The sequence below is a fragment of the Xenopus laevis genome, chromosome 9_10S (genome assembly GCF_017654675.1).
Source record: "Xenopus laevis strain J_2021 chromosome 9_10S, Xenopus_laevis_v10.1, whole genome shotgun sequence".
Classification (NCBI taxonomy): Eukaryota; Metazoa; Chordata; class Amphibia; order Anura; family Pipidae; genus Xenopus; species Xenopus laevis.
The window spans coordinates 31,664,181-31,688,923 of NC_054388.1; the positions used below are offsets into that span (position 1 = coordinate 31,664,181).

At 39.7% G+C, this 24,743-nt stretch overlaps 1 protein-coding gene across 2 annotated transcripts in view; it reads right to left on the minus strand.

The window, feature by feature from the left end:
* Positions 1–2,478: 2,478 nt before the first annotated feature.
* LOC108702731 (solute carrier family 12 member 5) overlaps positions 2,479–24,743 on the minus strand; it is a 44,812-nt gene continuing 22,547 nt past the window's right edge. Inside the window, exons 6-26 of one of the 2 annotated variants that reach the window (XM_041578420.1) lie at positions 23,916–24,046; positions 23,067–23,308; positions 21,000–21,211; positions 20,415–20,579; positions 16,215–16,313; positions 14,897–14,954; positions 13,850–14,024; positions 13,072–13,190; positions 12,850–12,948; positions 12,459–12,578; positions 12,250–12,354; positions 11,567–11,735; positions 11,117–11,312; positions 10,807–10,976; positions 9,214–9,345; positions 7,847–7,954; positions 6,873–6,995; positions 6,597–6,784; positions 6,098–6,112; positions 4,897–5,030; positions 2,479–3,248 (exon numbers count right to left, since the gene is read on the minus strand). In XM_041578420.1, coding sequence (XP_041434354.1) covers positions 3,157–3,248; positions 4,897–5,030; positions 6,098–6,112; positions 6,597–6,784; positions 6,873–6,995; positions 7,847–7,954; positions 9,214–9,345; positions 10,807–10,976; positions 11,117–11,312; positions 11,567–11,735; positions 12,250–12,354; positions 12,459–12,578; positions 12,850–12,948; positions 13,072–13,190; positions 13,850–14,024; positions 14,897–14,954; positions 16,215–16,313; positions 20,415–20,579; positions 21,000–21,211; positions 23,067–23,308; positions 23,916–24,046 — 2,852 coding nt within the window. In that variant the 3' untranslated portion in view covers positions 2,479–3,156. The remainder of the gene's footprint in view (positions 3,249–4,896; positions 5,031–6,097; positions 6,113–6,596; positions 6,785–6,872; positions 6,996–7,846; positions 7,955–9,213; positions 9,346–10,806; positions 10,977–11,116; positions 11,313–11,566; positions 11,736–12,249; positions 12,355–12,458; positions 12,579–12,849; positions 12,949–13,071; positions 13,191–13,849; positions 14,025–14,896; positions 14,955–16,214; positions 16,314–20,414; positions 20,580–20,999; positions 21,212–23,066; positions 23,309–23,915; positions 24,047–24,743) is intronic. The other variant, XM_018238373.2, reaches the window with a different exon arrangement.

Here is a 24,743-nt window from a genome sequence, read left to right on the forward strand (position 1 = left end):
ATAAAGATCTGCAAGTTTGGCAAGGTCGCCAACCAAGGGTCATCTTTCACCTATAGATGTGATCATAATTGCCACCAATCCAGACCATCGTTGAGGAGGACTGCATCAATTTGCCGATGCAGTCCTCGCTCCGACAGGAAAATCATACCTGCAGATGGCCCGATTATCGGCCAGATATCTGTCAGGCAGCCCTTCCAGCTGGCCCCTTATGTGGCCCAATAATCTGCCGACTCAGTCAGGTTTAATTCTGTACTAGTTTTTTGTTAACAACTAGATGTTTAGTGCTTTTTGCTCACTATGCTCTTGCAACATCAAAACTGAAGAGATTGCATATTATTGCTGTACTGTTCTATGTAGTCATAGAAACTTCCATTATATTTCAATGTATATTACAGAAAGTTTTCAGTTTATTGCGTCTTTTAAATCAATACATTTATTTGGTAAAACTATTAAATAGCTGCATCGATGCCAGCTGAACTAGAATGTTAAGGGCAAATTATAAAGCTTGAATATCTATATTTATATGTATATATATATGACTTAGTTTTTTAAAAAATGTACATTAGTTTAAATTAGTACTTCTATCTAATACCAAATATTTATATAAACTATTTTTTTTGGCCTAGGACATTTACAATACCTGTAATTATTGTATAGCAGCATTGCAACATAATTGTCTGCCATACATTTAAAGGAGAAGGAAAGGTTAAAACGTAGAAAGTCTTATCAGAAAGGTCCACCTAAATATACTAGTAAACCCTCAAAGTAATGCTGCTCTGAGTCCTCTGTCAAAAGAAACACAACATTTCTTTCCTTCTATTGTGTACACATGGACTTCTGTATCAGACTTCCTGATTTCAGCTTAAACCTCCTTGACCGGCTGTGAGCATGCTCAGTTTGCTCCTCTCCCCCCCCCTTCTCTGCTGTAATCTGAGCCCAGAGCTATAAGTGAGCAGGGAGCAACTCAGGCAGGAAGTGATGTCACACCAAACTAATACTGCAACTGCTATCCTAAACAAACAGAGAGCTTCTAGAGCTTTTTACTCAGGTATGGTAAAACATTCTACAGAATAAATATAGCATTCGAGCTTGCACTATTGCAGCTAATCTATTGGCAATAAAATGCTTCCATAGCTTTCCTTCTCCTTTAAGCTATTTCAATATACAGCTCATTAGAAAGCATTTAAAACAAAATAGAAAAAAACACTCCAAACTTGGCCATTTTCCCCAAAAGATAAGTGGCTATAAGGTTAAATCTGTATTTTAGTGACTATATAGAGAAATGAATTGAAGGAAAATACATTCTAGCAAAAATAGAAGAGTTGGTTAAAGCAAGTCAGGAACTCTGCATTTATTTACTTACAACAATGCATTTCTATAGATTCACTTACTTATGGTCTTTATTGTATTAAGCATACAATCAAGTACTTTACATGAACCACCCTTTTAAGCTGTCCATACACAGGCTGACATTTGCTGCCAACTTGGATACTCTAGAATGCAACTTACTGGCATGAGTCCAAAACCATAGTCTGTAGGAGTTATATCTGATTCTGGATTGGGCAGATATCCAGCAGTTCAGAAATCTATTGGGGAGAGAATTGCAATGGGCAGCTGATGCTCTCTTGGCAGGTCACCATAGGGCCCTATTATGATCCAATCGTTGGCTAGAGGGCAAGGTGATTGGATAAAACTGGTCTGTCCCACCACCAGGTGGCCAAATTGGGAAAAGGTAAGGTTTTGCTCTCACAACCTTACCGAACAACAACAATGTTGGCCATCCTTTCCAGATTCCATTCTTCTCATGCAAGATTAGGCACTGCACAACAAGTGTGATTCAGTTATGACGGATTAGTGATCTTCCAAACATGTATGCACACCGCCAATAATAGATATTTTTAATAATTATATGTTAAACAATATTCTAAATTATATTTTCAAAGACTTTATAACGTGACATCTATAAATCCAATCACTGCTACGTCTAGACCTTCCAAACATGTAATGGGCAAATCATTTGTAAGGGGGGCAGGGGAAAGCAAGCACATCTAACACTGCTGAAACAAATAAGAGTGACTGAGGTACAGAGTGACGCGAGTGTTACATTGGCTGTCTCTATAATAGACCATGCACTTTTAAACAAGTGAGAGAATGGGAGCAGCTCACAGTCTGTGAATGGTGCAGAGTGGTTCCCTGCCACTGATACTCTAAGGATACAATATAAAATATAGGGCTTAATGGCGCCGTTCAATGTCAATGGAATCAATGTGCACTATTCCCCCAGCACAGCATTTAATTAGGAAATAATATAGAACACAACGGGTTCAATTAACAGTAAAGGCAGATAGACAAGTTTCCAATTTTTTTTCTTTTTTTTTTTTTGCATCAAATTATTATTGCAACATACTCCTCGGCATCACACTCCTGTGTCCTGTGTCCTCAGCACAGCTGTGTTAGCTGGATTCTTGGATCCCCATAGGTCCTTTGCTCCCTCCTCCCACCTCATGTTCCTTTTAGTGGTGCGGTCTGCATAAACATTGAACGTCTTGACGTAGTTACTCACTTCTCTGCTGTTTCTTGTGTTTCTGGCTGAATAAACATGCGAAAGCCGAGGAGAACATAGTGGCACCCAACAAAAGAGCTTGGAGAAAGGAAAGCATGCTGGTGAATACCCCTCTCTCTCCCGTTGCTTGTCACACCAGTTCCTCAATAAATGAAACTGGTTTATTACCAGAGGTTTGAATACACAATATCTCTGGCCTTCTAATAAAATATATCATCTTCATGCCTGTGTCAGGGAGAGATTGGTGTTACAGTGGATCACAGGATGCACAAAGGGGGCCAGTATTGGTAGCGTCTTAAGCAGTGCGGCTCAGTTTAAGAAACGTACATATGTATGTAAATATTCATGTATAAACTTCATCAGTGGCACACTGATGAATGTATGAGGAACAGTTGCATTTGTGCTGGAATGGAAGATCTGTTGCTGCAGTTCACATGTAAGGGCATTATAGGGAAATGGTGGAAGCAGGTGAAGATTGCGAGCACTAACCACTTGCCTTTTCATCCTCTCCTCTAACTTCCCAGGTGCCATGGGATGTGGAGAGAGGTTGAAGGACCCTGCTGAGTGCCACAAAAACTTCATCCAATATCTGCTCAAGAGTAGATGGTAATAACCTCACGTCCTCCACCACGAACCAACATAACCCGATCCAGGTGCTCTGTTAGGACTTCTAAAAACTCCATATCTGAAGGCAACCAGAGTTAAGACCATTAGCCAGTTCATTTAGAAGCCTGAGAAAATTTATAAACAATGACAAATAATTCACAATCTTTTGCCATTAAATTATTCAACTTATGAAAGCTATTTTTGGAAGAAAAAAAAATGTTACACTGGTATGAAGAATTATCTTTGATGGCAGTAAAGTTAGCTTCATAGGGGAAGAACTTCAAGCAACTTTAGCCATGTTGACTACATGGAAGCCCACAGGTTATACAGTATAACAGTAAATTTCGACTTGAGACCAGTTGGGCCTGTTTGTACGGTCATCAGCAGAAGCAGCATTGAACCCCTATGATCCAGTTATTTGGCTGACTGATTAAAGGCTCTATAAGCCTATATAACAAGTAGGTCTGCTCCTCTGGCCATTGTTAGTGGTCAGGTATTTGTCGGGAAGACAAAAAAACCCCACACAATATTTTCAGGACAATGGTCAGATCTTCACCCAGAAACAATTTTGAGGAAGCCCACAGGTTATACAGTATAACAGTAAATTTCGACTTGAGACCAGTTGGGCCTGTTTGTACGGTCATCAGCAGAAGCAGCATTGAACCCCTATGATCCAGTTATTTGGCTGACTGATTAAAGGCTCTATAAGCCTATATAACAAGTAGGTCTGCTCCTCTGGCCATTGTTAGTGGTCAGGTATTTGTCGGGAAGACAAAAAAACCCCACACAATATTTTCAGGGCAATGGTCAGATCTTCACCCAGAAACAATTTTGAGGAAGGGGAATGTTTTCTTTTTTGAAGCATTATCCTGCTAGCAAGAATAGGAATATGAAGAAACAGGGTAATGGTGAGATGCAGTATATTAACCCCACTAACTCTTAAGAGAAGTGGGGGCTGCAAAGTATTGTTACACACAATTAAACTGCGATTTCCGACACGGCAGTTACTGGCTGGTCAGTCTAACTGCAGGATCAAAATGTAAATTTAAAGGGATACTGTCATGGGAAAAAAATTTTTTTCAAAATGAATCAGTTAATAGTGCTGCTCCAGCAGAATTCTGCACTGAAATCCATTTCTCAAAAGAGCAAACAGATTTTTTTATATTCAATTTTAAAATCTGACATGGGGCTAGACATATTGTCAATTTCCCAGCTGCTCCAAGTCATGTGACTTGTGCTCTGATAAACTTCAATCACTCTTTACTGCTGAACTGCAAGTTGGAGTGATATCAACCCCCTCCCTTTTTCACCCCAGCAGCCAAACAAAAGAACAATGGGAAGGTAACCAGATAACAGCTCCCTAACACAAGATAACAGCTGCCTGGTAGATCTAAGAACAGCACTCAATAGTAAAAACCCATGTCCCACTGAGACACATTCAGTTACATTGAGAAGGAAAAACAGCAGCCTGCCAGAAAGCATTTCTCTCCTAAAGTGCAGGCACAAGTCACATGACCAGGGGCAGCTGGGAAATTGACAAAATGTCTAGCCCCATGTCAGATTTCAAAATTGAATATAAAAAAACCTGTTTGCTCTTTTGAGAAATGGATTTCAGTGCAGAATTCTGCTGGAGCAGCACTATTAACTGATTCATTTTGAAAAAAACATTTTTTCCCATGACAGTATCCCTTTAAGGAAAAGCAGCATTCTTAAATAGAAAAGGATACAGTTTTCATCCCATTTTCTGTTGCGGGGTGGTCCAGGCATATTTAAAAGGACCAGTTTTGCATCATGAGATTTTTTCACAATGACTTCATTGAGTTTCACGGCTGTGTGCATTCTTCGTACATTGGACTGATTTCTGGATAACACAAACAGAACAACCAATAAACAGATACCTTCAACAAAATGAAGTACATTTCAAGCAACATCTTTAATTTCACAGATCACATTTGAATCAGTTTATACAGTGATATTCAAAGGTCAAATCTAGTCTTGTAAATGCTATCAGCTGCGAATTGGCAGACGAGTTCTGCATTTTCATGGGTGGATGGAAGAAGGTATATAGGCATTCCCCTTCCTTCCCTTAATCATCCTTTAACTTACTCCCCATTTAGATGCACAAGTTAAGGTGGCCATACACGGGCACATTAAAGCTGTCGATGTCGGTCCTTTAGACCGATTCGGCAGTTTATTTGCCCATGTGTGGGGGCTCCTGACGGGTCCTCCCGATCGATAGGCCAAAAATCGATCGGTCAAGTTTGATTTTTCGGACGATCCAGGACTGCATCGGCTAGTTGACGCGGTCCTGCGACCTGTCAGAGCCCATTCGTAGTATTGTAATACGATCGTTCAGCCCCAGGGCCGAACGTTCGGATTCATCCAATATTGCCCAGCCATTAGTGGACATATCGGGTTAAGATCCGCTCATTTGGCAACCTTGCCAAACGAGCGGATCTTATAGTGTATAGCCACCTTTAGTCAGCAATGGTGGGGGCAGGCTACAGAAGGACCTGTACTGTCCTGTGAAAGGTTGTAAAGACACAGCTGCCTACTGCCACTTCATTTTGCACCTCGTGCTGCACAACCCCAGTCAGAGGTTCTCGAACCAATGGGCAAAATTTTGGGCCCTATAATGCCATAGCACTTGTATTATTTATCTTTATTCAACTAAACTGTACAAAACATGGACAGGCAGAAACCCTAGCCTCACAGTCAGTCTGTTTTTAGTTACTGGGGGTCAGTTCCCTGACACCAAGACATCAACCACAGCTGGCCAGCAGTATCTAGACTTAGGTAGTCAACAAACTTTACAAAATAAATAATGAAGCGTTTTCTGTCCATCTGTAACATTCAAAAATGTAATGTTAACGTCCCCTTTATGAAAACCTGATCCATGCACCCCACATAATGATAGACCAGACTTACAAATTTTCCCATTCACTGTATGCAGCAAGAAAAGAGAAACAAAAATCACACATTGAGAAGGAAACTGTGTGAAGTCTACAGAGATATAGGCTATTGGTTCTGCTACCATGGTTTTCACCCCCTTAATATTTCTGTATGTGTTGGTTTGTTTGGTGTAACAGGTTTTTTGAAGGACGCACCTCTTAGAAATGGGAGTAGCTGTATTTACTTAGTAATTATAACTAAAATATTTATTGTTTTAAAAATCAATAGTTAATTATCAGTATAAAGTCAGACCCACTGAGTATTTAAGGCTTAGGATAAAAGAACCCTTCATAAATGTTTCACTGGTCCTTCTGTCATTCTATGCTTGAAGCTGTCATTCTATGTAACCATGTTACCTGTAATCCTGAGGTTTTAGTTTGCACTGGACACAAGTGGCAGTCTCTGTACTACATATCAGATTATATGAAAGTACAGCATTTATGGGCAGAGAACAAAATTGACACATTATACATACGGCTTCATGTTGAAGAAATCTTTAATGGCCTCTGGAGTGCTGGGACTTTTACTACTATTTTTTTCTGCTGTGCATTTGTCTTGAGTCCAGGTAAGGTGGATTTCCTCTTGCGTTGTGTCTGGTTCTTCTGCTGGAGACTGAGAACTAACTGAAAAGCCTGTTGTATTTGTGTCATGAATAAGCTGTACCTGAGGAGAAGATTACACAGCATGACTTGGATTAAAACATGTATGAGTCAGTGCAACATTTAAGCAATGTAAATGTTAATGGTGGTACCTCTTCTTCGGACTTCTCCTCACAGTCTCCCACCTGCTCTTCGGGAACGCTCAAGTGCAGCCTCGAGTTGGAAGGATTTTTACGTCTGATGGATCCACGGGATTCATCTGTTATACTTTGAATCTATGGAGAAGATTGTTGTCAGTATTTGGAACAGATGGCAAGGACATAGTCATAAAGAACTGTTTGGCATCCTAACTAATCGCACCTTCTCAATAGTGTGGAGGCTAGTAAGAAAAGGTGAATTTATGGCCAAAAGTCTACAGAGACCCTTTCTAAAATTATGTTCTCAGTTGGAAAACTCACTGTTGAATTCCAGACTCCTCTGGAAGCAATATCAGGAGAAAAACTGTTCACCATCTGCCTGGGGTTTTTTCAAGGGTGAACAACTGAACACAAGTTTTAAACATCCTAAGGCGCAATGCTAAGTATTGGCTATAATAGTTTAAAGTTTGCCATCATTGGACTCTGTAGCAGTAATGAATCATGCCTTACAATCTGGCAGTCTGACAGATGCGTCTGATGCCAGCAGTATACTTGAATGGATAATTGGGAGAAATAGTTACCTAGGACTATGTTCCAATGGTTGAGCTAGGACCCCTAGGTTCAGTGAAATAAAACCTTAACACCACAACGTGCAAATAAAATGATTCATGCAGGTCCGTTCTTGTTCCAGCACTAGAAGGTCCTCAAGTCAAAGCGAAGTCCATACAGAAATAGCTTGATATAATAAATTGAAGGCACGCTGACTACCTGTAGAATCAATGTAAACTGCAAACAGAGCTGAACATCAGAACCCAACCTCACTCATTCTCTAAATTGTACAAAATCCTTCAAACTATGTTCAAAAATTTAGTAGAAAGGTTTAATAGAAAAGTAGAGAATTTTAAAGTGTCAATGTAACATGTTAGACTTTGACATAAATTTTGCCAGTAATGCTTGACCGGCAATTAAGTACACCCCCTGGCAATTACCTCACGTTCACGTTCAGTTTTGGTGAGATGCATCTGCTTTAGAATTTGGGACCTCTGTTCCATAACTAGAGTCTTCTCATAAGTATAGGCTGAGATATCACTGTCATGCTGCAATAATAAAACCAATTTTAGAAGAAAGATGACATCTTACATCTGTTTATGTTAACACTCTTGAAAGGTGATATTATTTATTTATGATATTGTTATTCTTTGCCATTTTTAATGAAAGGAATGACAAAATCATCTCCAAGCTACAAAGTTTTAGTTTGACTATGAAGATATTCATTCAGGTCATGGTATATCTAGTATAGGTCAATCTAAAAACAACTGGACTAATCAATGAAGATGGTTCACTACTCATCCGAACAGCTACTTAAATTCAACTGACTGGTGTGGGAAGTTCTCGGCATATAAACTCTTCCACCAATCCAATCACAATGGCACATTGTAACTCTTCAAATAGTATATACTGTGATAGGATTATCCAATGTGTCATGCAACTCCTAAATACAGGTGTTACTTGTGAGAGTTGCATGAAAACCGCTGGGGTACAGATGTTAGAACAGCATAGTATGTAGCAGATAGGTGGTGTCGAAGGCCCCCGCCTCTGTTCAGGGATGGTTTCTCCACCTTGACATGAATCACCCACGCCTCGTTCAAACCAGTGGTCTTCTTTATCCAAGATGTGAACCTTGCTGTCTTCAAAGGAGTGTCCCTTGTCTTTTAGGTGTAGAAAGACTGCTGAGTTTTGCCCTGTAGAGTTCGCCGCCTCCTATGCTGAGCCATTCGCTTGGAGAGCAGTTGTTTTGTCTCCCCAATGTATAGATCTGTGCACTCCTCGCTACACTGAACTCCATATACCACATAGCTTTGTTTTTCTTTTGGTGTTGGATCCTTTGGTGTACCAAATCTTGGATAAAGAAGACCGCTGATGTGAAAGAGGCGATTCATGTAAAGGTGGAGAAACCATCCCTGAACAGAGGCGGGGGCCTTCGATACCACCTGTCTGCTACATACAATGCTGTTCTAACATCTGTACCCCGGCGGTTTCAGAACACTTCAGATGTCACCTATTTGAAGAGTTACAATGTGTCATTGTGATTGGATTAGTGGAAGAGTTTATATGCCGAGAACTTCCCACGCCAGTCAGTTGAACTGAAGAAGCTGCTCAGATGAGTAGTGAAAGGTCTTCATTGATTACTCAGCAAGTCCAGTTGTTTTTAGATTTACCTATACTAGATAAAGTTTTATTTGTTGAAGCATACCAAAGATGTAATAGTTGGACATTGTTTAAATCCTGACATAGTTTAACATACTCAGTAATCATACAGGCTGTTCAAACATCACTGTTTGTGTAGAAGACTCACCATTTCAACCACCTCTACCTCAGCATTAATTCTTAAATGATAAAGGAAGGTGGTTAGGTCTTTCTTCATTTGGATGCTGTTGTCATCCATTTGTGCAACAGTAAATATTCGCATTGTGCATCTCTTCCAAACCTTCAAAAACAAGGGGGCAGATTGGTGAGAATTTGATGAGAATAGTTGATTTAATAATGGTATGGCAAGGTCAGCACAAGATTTCTCATATTAAACATTTGTTAAAAAATCTGCAAAATAAAAATAGCAAAATAAGGTTGTGACCTTCATTACCAATGGCGTTCATATATATGTATGTGTGTGTATATATATATATATATATATATATATATATATTTATATATATATATATATATATATATATATATATATATATATATACATACATATACAGTTGTGTTCAGATTAATAGGAGTCTGACATCACTAACTTGATCAATCACTGATTTTGGTAGAAATTATATTTCTACATGGCAACTAATTTACTAGTAGGTGTATTAGAGTAATAATAAACTAACAGACCCAACAGTCATGGCATGCATGCTGCTTATTCTGTGTAATTAAATCATTCATTGAGGCATGTTCCACATAATAGCAGTGTGGAGTTCAATTAGTGAAATCATTTATTCTGTGAAAAAACAGGTGTCAATTTTTCACCACTTAATTAAGGAAGGAAGGCAACAAAAATTGTGCATACTGGTTATAGTGCATTTCTCTCTGAAAATCTAAGTAAAATGGGTCATTCCAGTCATTTTTCAGAGGAACAGAGTACTTTGATTAAAAAGTTGATAGGAAAGGGTAAACATATAACCAAAACCTGAAATACATAGAAGAAAATTTAAAACTACCATTCGAATGGATAGAAGAATAGCGAAAATGGCAAAGACTCAGCCAATGATCAGCTCCAGGAAGATCAAAGAAGGTCTAAAGTTACCTGTGATACTGTTACAATTAGAAGACGCTTATGTGAAGCCAAGCTATCGGCAAGAAGCCCCCAGCAAAGTCCCATTGTTGAAAAAAAGACATGTGCTGAATAGGTTACAATTTGCCAAAGAACACATTGACTGGCCTAAAGAGAAATGGCACAACATTTTGTGGTCTGATGAAAGCAAGATTGTTCTTTTTGGGTCTAGGGGCCACAGACAGTTTGTGAGATGACGCCCAAACACTGAATTCAAGTCACAGCACAGTGTGAAACATGGTGGCACAAGCATCATGATATGGGGATGTTTCTCATACTATTTATTCAAAATACTTGAAGAGGTCATGTTGCCTTATGCCAAAGAGGAAATGCCCTTTAAATGGGTGTTTCAACAAGACAAACACCCAAACACACCAGTAAATGAGCAACATTTTGGTTCCAGACCAACAAGATTGACATTATGGAGTGGCCAGCCCAATCCCCGGACCTTAATCAAATAGAAAAATTGTAGGAATAGAATGTGCAGTGTTCCCAATGCATTTGCATGTATGAAAATAAAAGCTATTATAATAATTTTGAGCTTTATTCATTTTTAAACACACGTCCATTGTTATGAATACAACTGTATATTTACAGACCTTGGAATGCAATTTCAATTACCTTGTGATGACGCAGGAGGAATGGTAGTAGCATCAACATTCCTCCATCATGGACCACCCACCAAACATCAATGTTGCCTTCAGAAAATTTTTCCAGGTTTCCAGGGAACATAGCTAAATTCTTGGTAACAATCAGAGCCAGGTGAGCGGCAGTTGTTTCTCTTACAAGTTCTGTGATACGAAAGTGAGGAAGTGTACACGAAAGTGTAATTTACTAGGAATATATCAACTGTGGGCTGAACTTTGCACACACATCAACAACACATCAAAGGCTCATGAGTACCATAATTAAAAAAATTTTAAATCAGTACCAATAAAATTTCTCCAGGTTTGGTGGTCTTCTTTCTGCCTCCAATTTCGTGGCCAGCCCACTAGTACCGTGTTGTGCTGCAAACCTCCAAGTCCACTAGACTGAATGAGATGGGAAATCCCATCCCGGATATTTGATGAAATAACCACCTTGCAGAAGCCTTTTACTTTCTCTGCCTCCATGAGTCGGCGAATAGACTGTTGAGAAACACAAAACATCAGGTCTTTTCAAGACTCATCAAATGTAAATCCTATGAATAAACTGTAAACAAGAAATACTGTAAAGTTCAATATTTCAGTAGAGAGATAATGTAGAAAACAACTTCTTTTTTGCATACTTCCCAACAGTCTTAACGATGGAGTGCTGCAGCTCATTTGCACTTTCATGTATCTCTACTAATCAACATGAGAAGAAATAAGTGGCGTTTACTTAGCTACACACTAACGCTTACCTCTTCAGCACGCTGACACTGAGGATGATTTTCTAAGTATGTTCCCTCTACCACCGAGCCCACAATTGTCAAACCCTTCCCTGCCTTCATTTGAGAGGTTAAGGAAAGGAGCTGCGGGTGAACAACATTTTGATCCTGGTCCACACGTACTAGAACCAGCAATTGAGGCCTGAGACAAAGAAGATTTGCAGTTAGTTTAAACACAAGTAGAATCAAGCATACTTAGGTGTCCCACTACTGCTCCCTACTCATCCCCCCAACTTGCGCATCACTCAGACATGCAAGGTAGGGAGCAACAGGATTTTCAACCCATAACGAGGAGCATATTGCAGCTTTCCACGGTGCACACATGCTTGTTGGTGGCTATGCAAGGGAAGATTTAAGGTGCCAATTTTGGCTCCTTCAGACCAAGTCATCTACCCGTGTATGGGGCATTCCGATGGGTCTACCCAGCCAAAATAAGCAGATATTCCATTGTGCTAAGGAGCATCCTATATCACTCTAGAACTTGCTCCCCTGGGGAAATATTATTGACCCATATAAACTTATCATAAGCCATGCTTAACACATTACAGCCCCAGAGAGCTTTTTTTTAATTTAGTGGTGTTTTTTTCTAGAATCTCAGAGTCACAAAAAATTCCTGGATGTTTATCAATGCCACAAACCACAAAAGCATTCCTCACCTCCAGTTCTTTGTATGTGGTGGCCCTTCTTCTAACCGCAGAAGTGCATATCGAGCAGCACTGAGTGACAAACCACGAATCCCATCTCCCCACTCCTTCTCTGCCCTGTACAAATATAATAAAATTGTAACATACGCTCGTAGCTAAAACGAAGACATATCCCAATATATTCTCTCAACAATTGCCACTGATGAGAAAATGTATCTTACCCTCTGTACTCAATGTATTTATAAATAAGTCCAGCGATTAACATGGCAACAAGAGCATAGTACCAGGAGCAGATAAACATAAGAGACAGACAAAGACTCATCCCAAGGAATGAAAGAGCCCTAAAAGAAATAGAATAAAGGCCACATATATATTAAACTTGAATTACACAAATACATTACAATCTAACTGTAATTTTCACAAGATGGGTAGAGGACAACTGAGTCAAACAGCAACACACACAAAGTCATGAAGTGGACTTTACTATTTAGAGTATGAAGAAGAGGAAATATTGACATAAACATTTGTATTTGCTGAAAATTATCTTTTAACAGTGCCGCTGTTGAGGTCTATATCAAATCTAAAACTGCAGACGCCTGTACTCTCACTCACCAGTGATAATATTTGAAACGTGGCCTCCAGTTGGGAGTCCTTAGCAAGGTCTGCACTGCACAGGCCAAGTTAACAAACATGTAACACATTAAGAAAAACCTGCAGAGATAGAATCAAGAAGAAAAGAGAAAATAGACAAAGAATTAGAAAGGAGAAACCCCTTATAGGTTAAGCCATAGGGAGCAGTGGAAAGTTATACAACAAGAAATATAGCACACATACATTGAAAGAATTGGAGCCACTTCATCCAGGGATGCAATGAGGATACCAATCTCACAGATACAGGCTGTGAGGAGAAGAGCCCATGTTGGCTCTCCATTAGCTTTCCCATGACCAAAGACCTGGAAAATAAGAGTCAATATAATGCTGCATTAACTAGAAGCCACCTGCAGTAAGATACAATAGTAAATGCAGACTTTTTGCAAGGTGCAAAAAATAGGAATGATCCACCATGTTTTTCATACTTTGTGCTCTGAATTCTGTAGATCAATGTGTATCAAAATGGCCTGCATTCTACCCATGAATGCAGCTCTGCCTGTATTTGGCAGCACTATATTCATGAAGGGCAGGTGGGGAATGCATGTACTGTAAGTTTTTCACTATTCAGATATACAAGTTAGGGAGAGCTTGCAATTAACAGTTTTAGATGCAGGTCGAAGCCACACCCTGGATGCAACTGCCTTTGCAATGACGACTAAGAGGCACATTTTGTACTCCTTAGCGTTCTTACACTAATGTCCAGGGTCATAATGCCTATTGTCTTTAAAGTAATACAATAAGTGGCTGCTGGTACAAACCTTTGTACTCTTTATAATATTTTATATATATATATATATATATATATATATATATATATATATATATATATATATATATATATATATATATATATATATATATTTGAACCTGTTTCCTATTTAACTGGCAAAGTGATATTTTCCTTGTCTATTGACTTCACAAATATATATGCAAAATAAAATACCCAAGATGTTTATCTCACCTGGAGAAATGGCACAATTCCATCCCGAGCAATTGCTTGCAGGAGACGTGGGGCCCCTGTCAAACTCTGCAAACCTGCCCCACATGTAGAGAAAAAAGAGCCAATCACAATGACCCAAGGAGATGGCCATGCCAGAGTGCCTACCACTAAATTTCCATTCACTGCCTCTCCAAATCTGCAAGAAAATGTACATTAGCATTAGTAAACTATAAAGTTATACATAGTCATACATAATGAGCGTCACACCTGACCAAAAGTCATTGCCCAGAAGGAGGTCTATGCAACTTTCTGCAACACTTTTCTTAATAGGGACTATACGGACAGATGAAATGTGGAGGGGGGCGAATGGGGACTTTCTCTTAGGGGGGTTTGGTTCTCCTTCAAGAATCCTCAAACATTCCTCAAGAAAAAGGTAAAGAAGAAAGAGAGGCAGGATGACAAACATTGTTTGCTGAATGGAAGAATAGCAAGAATTTATGAATTTATTAGAAAATACTGCTAGCCAAGTAATCCAGCCAATCATCTTGATGAAAGATTTCAAAATACTATGTTCTAGGGTTTGACCAAGGTAATCTGTTTGACCATTGGTTTGAAGATGGAGCTAAGGAGAGCAAAACTTGGATCTTGAGGAGTCTGTTAAATTCAGTGCCAGACTAGGTGCCCTAGTCTGGTGCCACTTAACACTTTGGCTTATAACATTCTTGACATTTTCGTTCTTTCTGCTCACATAAAATGGGGAAGCAGAAGAATGGACTGCACACAAACTCAAATGAGAATTCACAAGTAAGAAAACAAGGAAATACAGGAGGTACTACTATCTTGCTTTACCCTAGACCACCCTAAGGACACCCTAAAGCTTTGTGCAGACATGTTGTACCAACAGATGACAAAATATATATGTTTATTTGAGTCAATATGGAGGAAGTATTAAGGAGGCACATTCATTTGTTTCAGGTCTAGTAACTCTTGGAAATGAGATGCTTCTTCCAAAGAGTAGAACAGTATATGCAACCTGCTGGTAGTACCCACATATACCAGAACACTTACTTGTCACGCAAGACAACACCTTCAATGCATGCTCCAAATAAAATAACTGAGGTAATATCTGCTTGTTTGTGAAGGAGAACCACAGAAAAGCACACAAAACCATAATTAAAAGTTGTCGAATGTGAAGATAAAGATTGTTTGCACCATACCCTTCAGAATATTAGTACAAAGAAGGATTTCACTGTACAAAAGCTTCTGGGCATCAGCACAATGTCCAACAACACAGTGTTTCTTCTAAGGATTGAAGGATGTGAAGGGATCAAGATTTATACAGTGAAACCTCACAATTTCAATCCATTTATATAAAATTTCCTGCATTTAATATCTTTCTGGGAGAGTTCTCCTCCGGATGCCAGCCAACAAAGTTCCTTGGATGAAAATACGCCTAGGTTTAAGAGTAGAAATGCCCAAAACATGTCAGGCAGTGGCAGATTCTGTTCATGTTTATATCTTTATAATGTATACAATAAATAATACTTTTAATGGAATCCAATTGAGAAGCTCCTTCATCTTTTTTCAATATTTAGATCCAAGGAGCATTGTTAGCTTGCACCTAGAGGAGACCTCACCACAATTGCAACATTTTTTTGTGGTCCCACCAACGTATAATGCATTTCACAGATTGTATATTTTCCCAGATTAAAAAAAAAAAAAGTTCTAGTCCCATTAAAAATGTAAAATAGTGTCTGCATTTCCTGCGGATTCCATGAAAAATATTAAACTATATTTGATACATTTATTTTCAACTCAATTGAGCTTAGTTACAAAGCATTTTTTGCCATAAAGACAAGGAGACCTCCATGCAACTGGTAGGTTATCCATTTCAGAAAGAGTTCTAAAAAAGGCAGCAGGTAAGCAGCAGAATCTTGCTGAAATCCTATTCTCACTCGAGAACCAAGGCACCAATCATACTACATTTTGAGTTCAGCTCTAATGCCAAACCTTTTTTTTAAGAAAAGCAGCATTGGTTTTTTAAACAAAAATATTACATGAATTACCCTACGTTAGTGGGATCTGGATGTTTTCTTGTCCATGATGCAGGAAAAAAAGCGTTGTGTTCATTGTTTTGAGAAACACCTCTAGCTGTGAATTTCCGAGTTTCGCCGTCTGCTGCAAAAATTTACAAGCAGGCAATTCCGACGCCGGCGACAATTAACTGAACACCCATTGACTTTAATGAGCGTCAAACTGTCGCCGAATTGCTGACGTTTCGCAAATTTTGCAGGAAATTTGCGAATTTTTCGGAAAATCAAAAAGGGACAAATTCTGCCATCACTTAACACTTCCACAATTTAAGACCATTTCCAGAGAAGGATACAGACAAATGATGTGGTGGCTATGGCCATTATTGTGCCAATGGGGATGGATTTCTGGGCATCCTGAAGATCTCCAGACCTGTTAGAACCAGCCATAATGCCTAAATAAAGAAAATGTAAGAATGAAGGCAAATGTAATGGAAATACAATAGTACAGAGGAAGAATGTAAAACAAAGGAGTCCAGCAATTGCTGAACAACTCTACCATAGTCTCCAGCTGACCAGGAAATACATCTGATCTATATAAACTACAAAGCTAAACAAATAAGGCAGTTTTAAACTTGTTCTATGGACTACTCTGTAATCCAACTGGCTTTGTGTGGCTTTCGAAGCGTATTAACCCAAGTTTATGCCTATAGATCCTTTTGTATGACACCACAATTTTGGAGGGATGCAGCCCACGAGAAATGGGGATGAAAATATAATTTCCCCACTATATGGAAGAAGCTTTAAGTGATACTGTGAAACATTCCTATACAAATTGTTTGGAATGTGTCATTATTAGTGGAAGTGAACACCCACAAGATTCTTCCAAGGTACCCCCATCATGGAAAGTACTAAAATGGGATGGTGCTCCAAAAGTAAAAGTGCAAAAGTCTTTATTAAAGTAACATTTCCATAAAAAGCCTTACGCGTTTCATGTCTTGGGACACTTAATCATAGGTTTATATGATTCAGAGAAAGCCACCTCCTGGGTCATGCTGGGTTGGGGGATGGTACAATCCTTCCATATGCTGGAGTACAAATATAAACAATGACCCAACCAATGCAAATATGGCATTGCCTCCAGCCCCATGTAATTGACAAAAATGGCTGGAGGCAGCAAGTACTGCTGGGCTTGCACACTTTATGGAGAAGAAGAACCTTGTGTTCAAAGAAAAGGGTTGTTTAAAATGGAATTGTATTGCTGTCCAAATATTGTAAGTGCAGTGAATTATGCTCTCTTTTGCTGCCATGTTTGTTTGGACCAAACCGAGGATATAATGTTGGCAGTTGTACTTCTGGTATCCTCAAGCATTATGGCTGCAGCATGGCAGAAAATAAGATTAAGGATGAAAGGCCCATCCCCTCTACACAGGACTCCTGGATAAATCTAGTGAACTCAGTACTACCTATGATCAAGCTCACAGAGACTAGAGACAATACCCGTAAATTTGACAAAGTATGGAGTCTTTGGTGGGAATCAGGCCCTGGTGCCCACCCTAGTGATGACTATATCATCGAATGAAGTACCACTTCTGCGTTTGTAACACTCACTGTAAACCTGTTAAACTGAAAAGATTGCTGTAAATATATGGAATAAGTTCCATTCAAACGAGCGACACTTGTTGTCAACAAACATGCTTATTGTTTTGTTCGGCTAGAACAAAATTTAAAAAAAAAAAAAGATGAGAGGCAGAGACAGGAGAATAAATGAACCCAAATTAGAATCTAATGAAATGCAGTGAACATTATTCGATAGCACACAGTAGCTGACTATAATATACTGCTATATACGGATACTGAAGGTGAGAGAATGTATATGTTAACACATAAAAAAGGAACATGTTAACAAGCATTTTTGATAAATGAGACCATAGTACCACACAGTATACATTCAGTATATTTCCCACTGGTAAAATCAGTTCACCTAGAATAATTTCTCACCACTAAGTGTGAAGAGGCCTTTGTATTCCACCTCTAGTGGTGTTTTTTTTTTTGTAATACTGAAAACAGCTTCTACCGCATAAACTTATTAAATCTTTACCCAGAAGTGCAAACACAGTTTCTCATTAGAGTCCAATTAAGTCAAGCTGTGAAAAGTCATTAAAATAATAGCAGGCTGAAATTTATTTAGCTCCTACCATTTACCTCACTGCACCACCACTCTATCCGCCATGAGAAGGGTAAGATTTACACTCTGGGAAATAGCTGAGATAGAAGAAAAAACAGCCATGCAGAGTCTTTAAAATAGAAGTTCATATTTAAAGGAACAGTAACAAAAAAATTAAAGCTTTATAAAGTAATGAAAATATAATGTACTGGTGTGCTGCACTGGTAAAACTGCTGTGTTTGCTTCAGAAACACAACTTTAATTTATATAAACAAGCTGCTGTGTAGCCATGGGGGCAGCCATTCAAAGCTGATAAAGGAGAAAAGGCACAGGATACACAGCCGATAACAAATAAGCTCTTTGCCATACAGTGGAATTCTTTGGAAAATATCTATCTACTATGTGTCCTGTGCTTGAATGGCTGCCCCCATGGCTGCACAGCTCCTTGTTTATATAAACTATTTTTTTTTCTGAAGCAAACACACCAGTTTTGCCAATGCAGGGCAACACTACATTATATGGTCTTTCCTTTAAAAAAAACTTTTATTTTTTGGTGTTACTGTTCCTTTAGATATGTTGAAGATACAATTAATCTAAGAAATGTTGACCCTGGGCCTCATTGGGCAGTTCAGTGTGCCCTTTTTTCAATATGAGTGCAACAAATAGGGGTTTTGATGAACATACTTTTTGCATATTGTTTAATCAGAAAAAAATCTATGGCTTATGTTATTTCTTGCACTAAAGAGGGAAATTGAAGCTACTCCATGTTTGGTGCTTGCAAAGTAGATTAATAGGTTACAGAGCTCAGATGACCTCTCTGCATAATGGACATCTGCACTAGGAATCTATTTCTCTACCTCGTAAGGACCAAATATGGAGTAGCATCAATTTCCCTGTTTAGTGCAAGAAATAACAAAACCTAATTAAAATAATAGGAAAAACATATCCTCTGCACAAGCCCCATTTATTGAACTCATATTGAAAAGGGGTATACTGCATTTTTAAAGACATACCAAGGCCAAATGGAACCTGCTGTTAAGCCATTCAAATTCAAGGTTGGGCTGCCTAGTTGTGGCTTGGCTCCATTGTTTATGTAGAATTGTCCAACCTAAAGTCCTACATCAACTGGATGGGGAAGACATGTAATGTAATGTGTTATTGTTGTTATCTGCTATCACCCATTCTATTAACTACAGTCACTGCTCTCTGATATGTGTAGGGCCCTAGGAGTTCACCATATTTTTATTAATCTAAAAATGCTCTGTGGGCTTGGGGAGCCTAATAGGGGAACTTGCCTTGGATCATTTTCTTGTTTTGTTAAACCATAGCCTCTCCCTTGCTCACCCCTAAAAGACCTTAGTGACCCTAAGACAGGCTCGGACTGGCAATCTGTGGGTTCTGGCAAATGCCAGAGGGGCTGCTGTATGGTTCCATAGAAAATTACCATATAGTGGGCTGGTAGTGGGCTGTTTGGGCCTCTTTGTACTTGTAATGGCAGGGCCTATTTTGAGTCCCAGGCCTGCCCTAAGAGTTATCCAGTTGAATAAAGGGCTGGCTTGCTTGAATAGAAAAGGGCATTGCTGCTCCCAGCCGATCTTTGGAGTATTAGTGCAGCATACACAGGGTCGGACTGGGCCAGTGGGGCCCCCAGGAAAAAACTCCGTGGGCCCCGCCGACCCAGATCCGCACCCTGCGATGCTTCTTCCTACCGCGACCTCCCTTCTTCAGGCCGCTCGCGGCAAAAACACATGTGCAGCGGGGGCCGGAAGGGGGCCCTGAAACTGAAGCCCTGGCAGGTCCCGGGCTCCCCAGTCCAACCTTCAGCACAAATAGGGGGCAATGTAATAAAATTCACAAAGAGAAAAGATTTACGCACAAATATGAATAAAAATGTGCATGTCACAATGTAATATTCTTCATTAGTCCTTTATTGCATTGAGAATCTTAATTGCGCATTGCAAACTTTTGAAGGTGGAGTAAACTTTTAGAGCAAACATAACTTTTTCAATAAGAAGTTTTATTACATACACTGTGCACAATCCTAAACTATAAAATTTGCAGTCGCTAGTGGCAAAGGATTTGCAAAATGTTCCCAAAGGCAAAATTGTTTGCAAGAGAACATTTATTCGCATTACTAATAAACTGTGAGCAACTTATATTACATTCCCCCAATAATGTTCAAGCAATCATGTTAAAGAGAGGGCTGAATATAATATGGGGGCAGGTGGACAAAGCACTGGAGGGGTATGCTGTTTATATTGCTCCATGCTACAGGGACCTCATTGTGTTCCTAAGAGTTTATTGTATGCCTCGGCTTTCATAAAAAGTATTTTTGACACAAAAAAAGGTTATGAGTCTACTGCAACACAACAGTATCAGCACATTGTACCTGTAACTGAGGGGAAGTAGATCCCCACCAGAAGAGTAAAGTAGGCGGTCATATCACTGAATACGTATGGCTGGTCCAGACTGGCTGTTTCTGAATTCGAAACAGATTGTAGTCCTTGTTTCTCCACGATCACACCTTTCTGCATGTAACCAGCCCAAAGGTTTTCTGAAAGACAAAAGAGAACATGTAAGCTGATGTATTTTCTGGCACATATGCAAATTTTTTAGCCAAATCTTTAGTGGAGGATTTGGTATAAAGTTGATTCACAATTATAGAAGGTCACTGAATACAGCAAAAGCTTCTCATGTTGAATAGTGCGCAATCCAACATGCAGGGGCTGAGAGATCTAAGTGTACCGAGGAGATGACGTTAAGAAGGTAGCACCATTATACAGAGCATCATAATGGAATAATAGGTGTACTGTGTGTTCTCCATACACCGATTAAGCCTTCACCATCTGTATAAAAGCTTTATTAATATTGTTGTCAATAATGTAATGTCCTCTTTCCTGAAATTATCTTTTCTATTCATCATTTAACACTCTCAGTTCCAGACCATTGCTCCCAAATATCAACCACTCCTTACCTCGAATGAGACCACTCGCTGCACCCGGGATGCCCTGAATCTCAGTCACATTGTTCTGAGAGAAGTAAGTATCACATGTGGCATTCAGGAATGGTGAGGAGCAGAAGAGAGCCCACAACTGGGTAGTGATTGTCTCATTGCCATTGTCAATAAACTTGGCGCAGACATCAAAGCCTTTCCTGGAGAGTGTACGGTTACCAAGAATGCAAATACTGGAAGGAAGACAACATGGGCAGAAGGAACAGTCAATACAGATGCAGTGGGTATATTTCCTTTACAATTCTTACAAAACCAAGTGTCAACTAAAGCCATTGTAACTGAATCAGAAAACCAGGCCAACCACTCTATGGGATAGATTCACTAAAGGGGCGAATTATCGCCAGCATCAGCTTCGCACAGCTCTCACCAGTTCGCCAGGTACTAATATGCGGAGTTTCATCCTGGGCGCCGAACACTGGCGACTTTTTGCTAGCGTTGCTTCGGCAATGCGAGCAATTCGTAGCGAAGATGTGCTAGTGTTCGTTTGTGCCTAGCAAAAATTTGCTAGTGATCTTGCACTTATGTCTATTTGCATAGGGCGGGTAATTTAACGTCGTTTGGAGGTCGTTATTATAAATTTTGGTGCAAATGCTTGAAGTTACCACTTTTTATTACAACTGTCCAGGGAACCTTAATAAAGATAATAGAGTTAATGCCCTACACATGAGCCCACTGTAAAATGAATGTTCCATATGTTATGAAAAGTCTGGAGAAAACCAGTTCCCCAAAAAAAGTTTGTTAGGACTTTTGCAGGCAATCCCACTTCAGAAAAAGGGAAAGACGCCAAAGTTTTTTGAACGTTAATGCATTTTCGGCACACAGGATATGATGTAAGTGACAGAAGATTGAGGAAGATCTGGCTTCTTTTTAGCACTTCGCTTGGTCTGAGGTGTGAAGTTAACTCTGGCGAAAGAGGTAATGTTCAGTAAAATCTGTACTGGCGAAAAGTCGCCTGGCAATAGAGTGCGAAGGAACGTTAGCGACGGCTCCATCGCTAGCGAATTGGCGCCTGTGCCTGTTAGTGAACTGGCGATGTCCCTGTGGGTGGCATCACTGGCGAATCTACCCCTATGTCATCCCAAAATGTGTCCTTAATTTTCCCTCTTGGCCTTTCTCATCCATATTCTGTGCTCTGAGCCTTGGGATGCCTAGAGTTCCTTTCTGGAATGTGCATGCACATGTCTTGTGCCACTAAAAACCTCAACTGAAAGGTCCAGTTTCCGTTCCTCATTTTTACGGCAATGGTAAAAAAATACTAAAAACCCATTTATTGCTCATCTACCAACATTCCTGACTTAAAAACTAGAACAACAGTCAGCACCAGGCCACACACCCATCTGTCAAAAGAAGCTTAATATTTTCAGGCCACCATGGCTGCACAGGTAAGAAATTGAACACTACTGGCCTTTATACTGTAGCAATAATCAGTATGCTGTATTCAGTGAGCAAAACGGATTTGATACTATTATCTTATGCAATGAACCCTGTCAGATATTCTGGGAATCACTGGATTTATTTACCGAGCTGAACAAAACTTTCCATGGCTGTGACAGAACAGGGCCATGATCCAGAGGAAGGGGAAAACACTGAAGCCTCTCTAATTTGACCAGGAAGATAATTTTTCCAGCATCAGGTTAAACCCTTCCAAATGACCCATGCTTACTTTTGACCATTCCCCTTTATTGCATGGTCAAAAGGAAAACATCTTAATGCTCCTTCCAATGGCTGTTCCAAGATTGCATAGTGTGTAACAATTGGTTTGGGAATTACCCAACCTGCTCCCACCCCTACTTAACCATGGCCCAACCCATAATCCCATAGTATGTTCTCCTACTTATGAAAAACAATGAGGGTTATGTAATGATATTGGCAAAATGTGCCCTAGGTCAGGATCCAACCAATCATGTGTGTCATTACATTGTACTAATTGCACTGAAACAGTTACATCTAATTGGTGATTGATTGCTCTCAGCTACGACAATATTTGTATAAATAGCAACATGTCAGAGCTTGTGACTGTAAACTCACGGGAAATCTGGAGGGTCGAAAGCTGACTTGATAACCCCGGCATATATTGCGATGATGGACAAGATGACACAACCCAGGAAAACCAGGGCAAACTTATTCACATATTTAACTCCCACAAAAACCACAATGGCCATGCAGGTGAGCACACAAGTGCCATAAACACGCATATTGTTGAGCATTGCGGCAGCTTCCTCACTGGCCTCCTGAGCCTTAAAGACAGCCATTCCAGGGAAGAGATAAGTCTACAGGAGGAGAAGGAAATTAACAATGAAAGGTTCAGTCAGTTTATTTGGCACAATTCAAATCCACATATTGACTAATCTAATTAACTACCAGTTATCCGTTCAACAAGTTGATTGTACGTATATCCCACATTAGTTTATGGCTATGCAGATTTTTGTAGGTCAGCATACAATATTTCTATTCTCTGTATTGGTATTGAGCTGGCACACATAAATACGTAATCATATAGTGCCTGTGATTAAGTGTTTGTGAAACATGAAATGCATAAGGCTACCTCCATGTGTACCAAATCAACTTAAAATCAATTTTTTAAAATTTTTACACGTCGTTTGAAAAGACTGCTCATTGAGTGCCTGCTCAGCACCAAAATGGTTTGATCCATTCCCGTAGCTGATGGCTCAGGATGCTGCGCATGGGCATCTACCAGACTTTGATGAGTTATGTGAATTTACTTTGGGACCTTCTCCTAAGTCTCCTCTTATTTGTATTCTCTGTTTATGGTGATGAAACTAATTACAGAGGTATCATTAAGCATATATTATTCATGAGTATGTGCAGCTCAGTACATAGCACAGATATGGGTATGCAGATGGGGTCCTCACTTACCAGCAGGATCTCTATGGTTCCCAGGATGTACATGGCACCTGCAAATGTGGTTCCGAGATAAAAGCAAAGGCCCACAGCTCCTCCAAACTCTGGCCCAAGCGATCGAGAGATCATGTAATACGATCCACCAGCTATAGACAGACAGATGTCTCAGGGGCATTCACTGTAAAAATGCACTGTAAATCCGATTAACACTGCACCTCTTGCCACTGCACCTCATACCACTGCACTGTTCTAAGTAGTTATGCACTGCATCTTAATACCACTGTCCCACGTGCCACTGTCTTAGGTAACTACCAAAATAAATGGAATAGATCTGAATCAGGTCCTTCACACAGGAGCAGTTCATACGTTTCTGAACCCATTCATAAATTATAAATAAAGGTTTTGGGCAGGATAAAACCTACTGTGGCTACAGGAAGAGACCCTGTGGGTTATAGGGCAGATTTCTGGAGCAAATTTGGAGAGAGCTAAATTTATCCCTTCATCAACCCAACTTGGGAATTTTAGCATGTAGAGGTGTTTCAGCCACGAGGCTAGGTGAAGCTACTAGTTTCAGGTGGCACTTCAGCTACCATCAGTCATCAACTGGCATGACCTTCCGTGGAGTAAACATACATTTAAGAAATGAACTGAAAAAGTTTTGTTTTCATCTACAGACTTTCCTAACTATTGATAGCCTATGTCTTGCTCATCCCTGAAATTTTTTGACCCTCTACATATGTCTATACATAGGTATGGAGGAGGGTGGGTCTTGGTGGCTGGACATATGGTCAATAGGGGGCATCCAGGCTCTGTTGCCTGAGGATCAAACTCTTCCATTTTGCT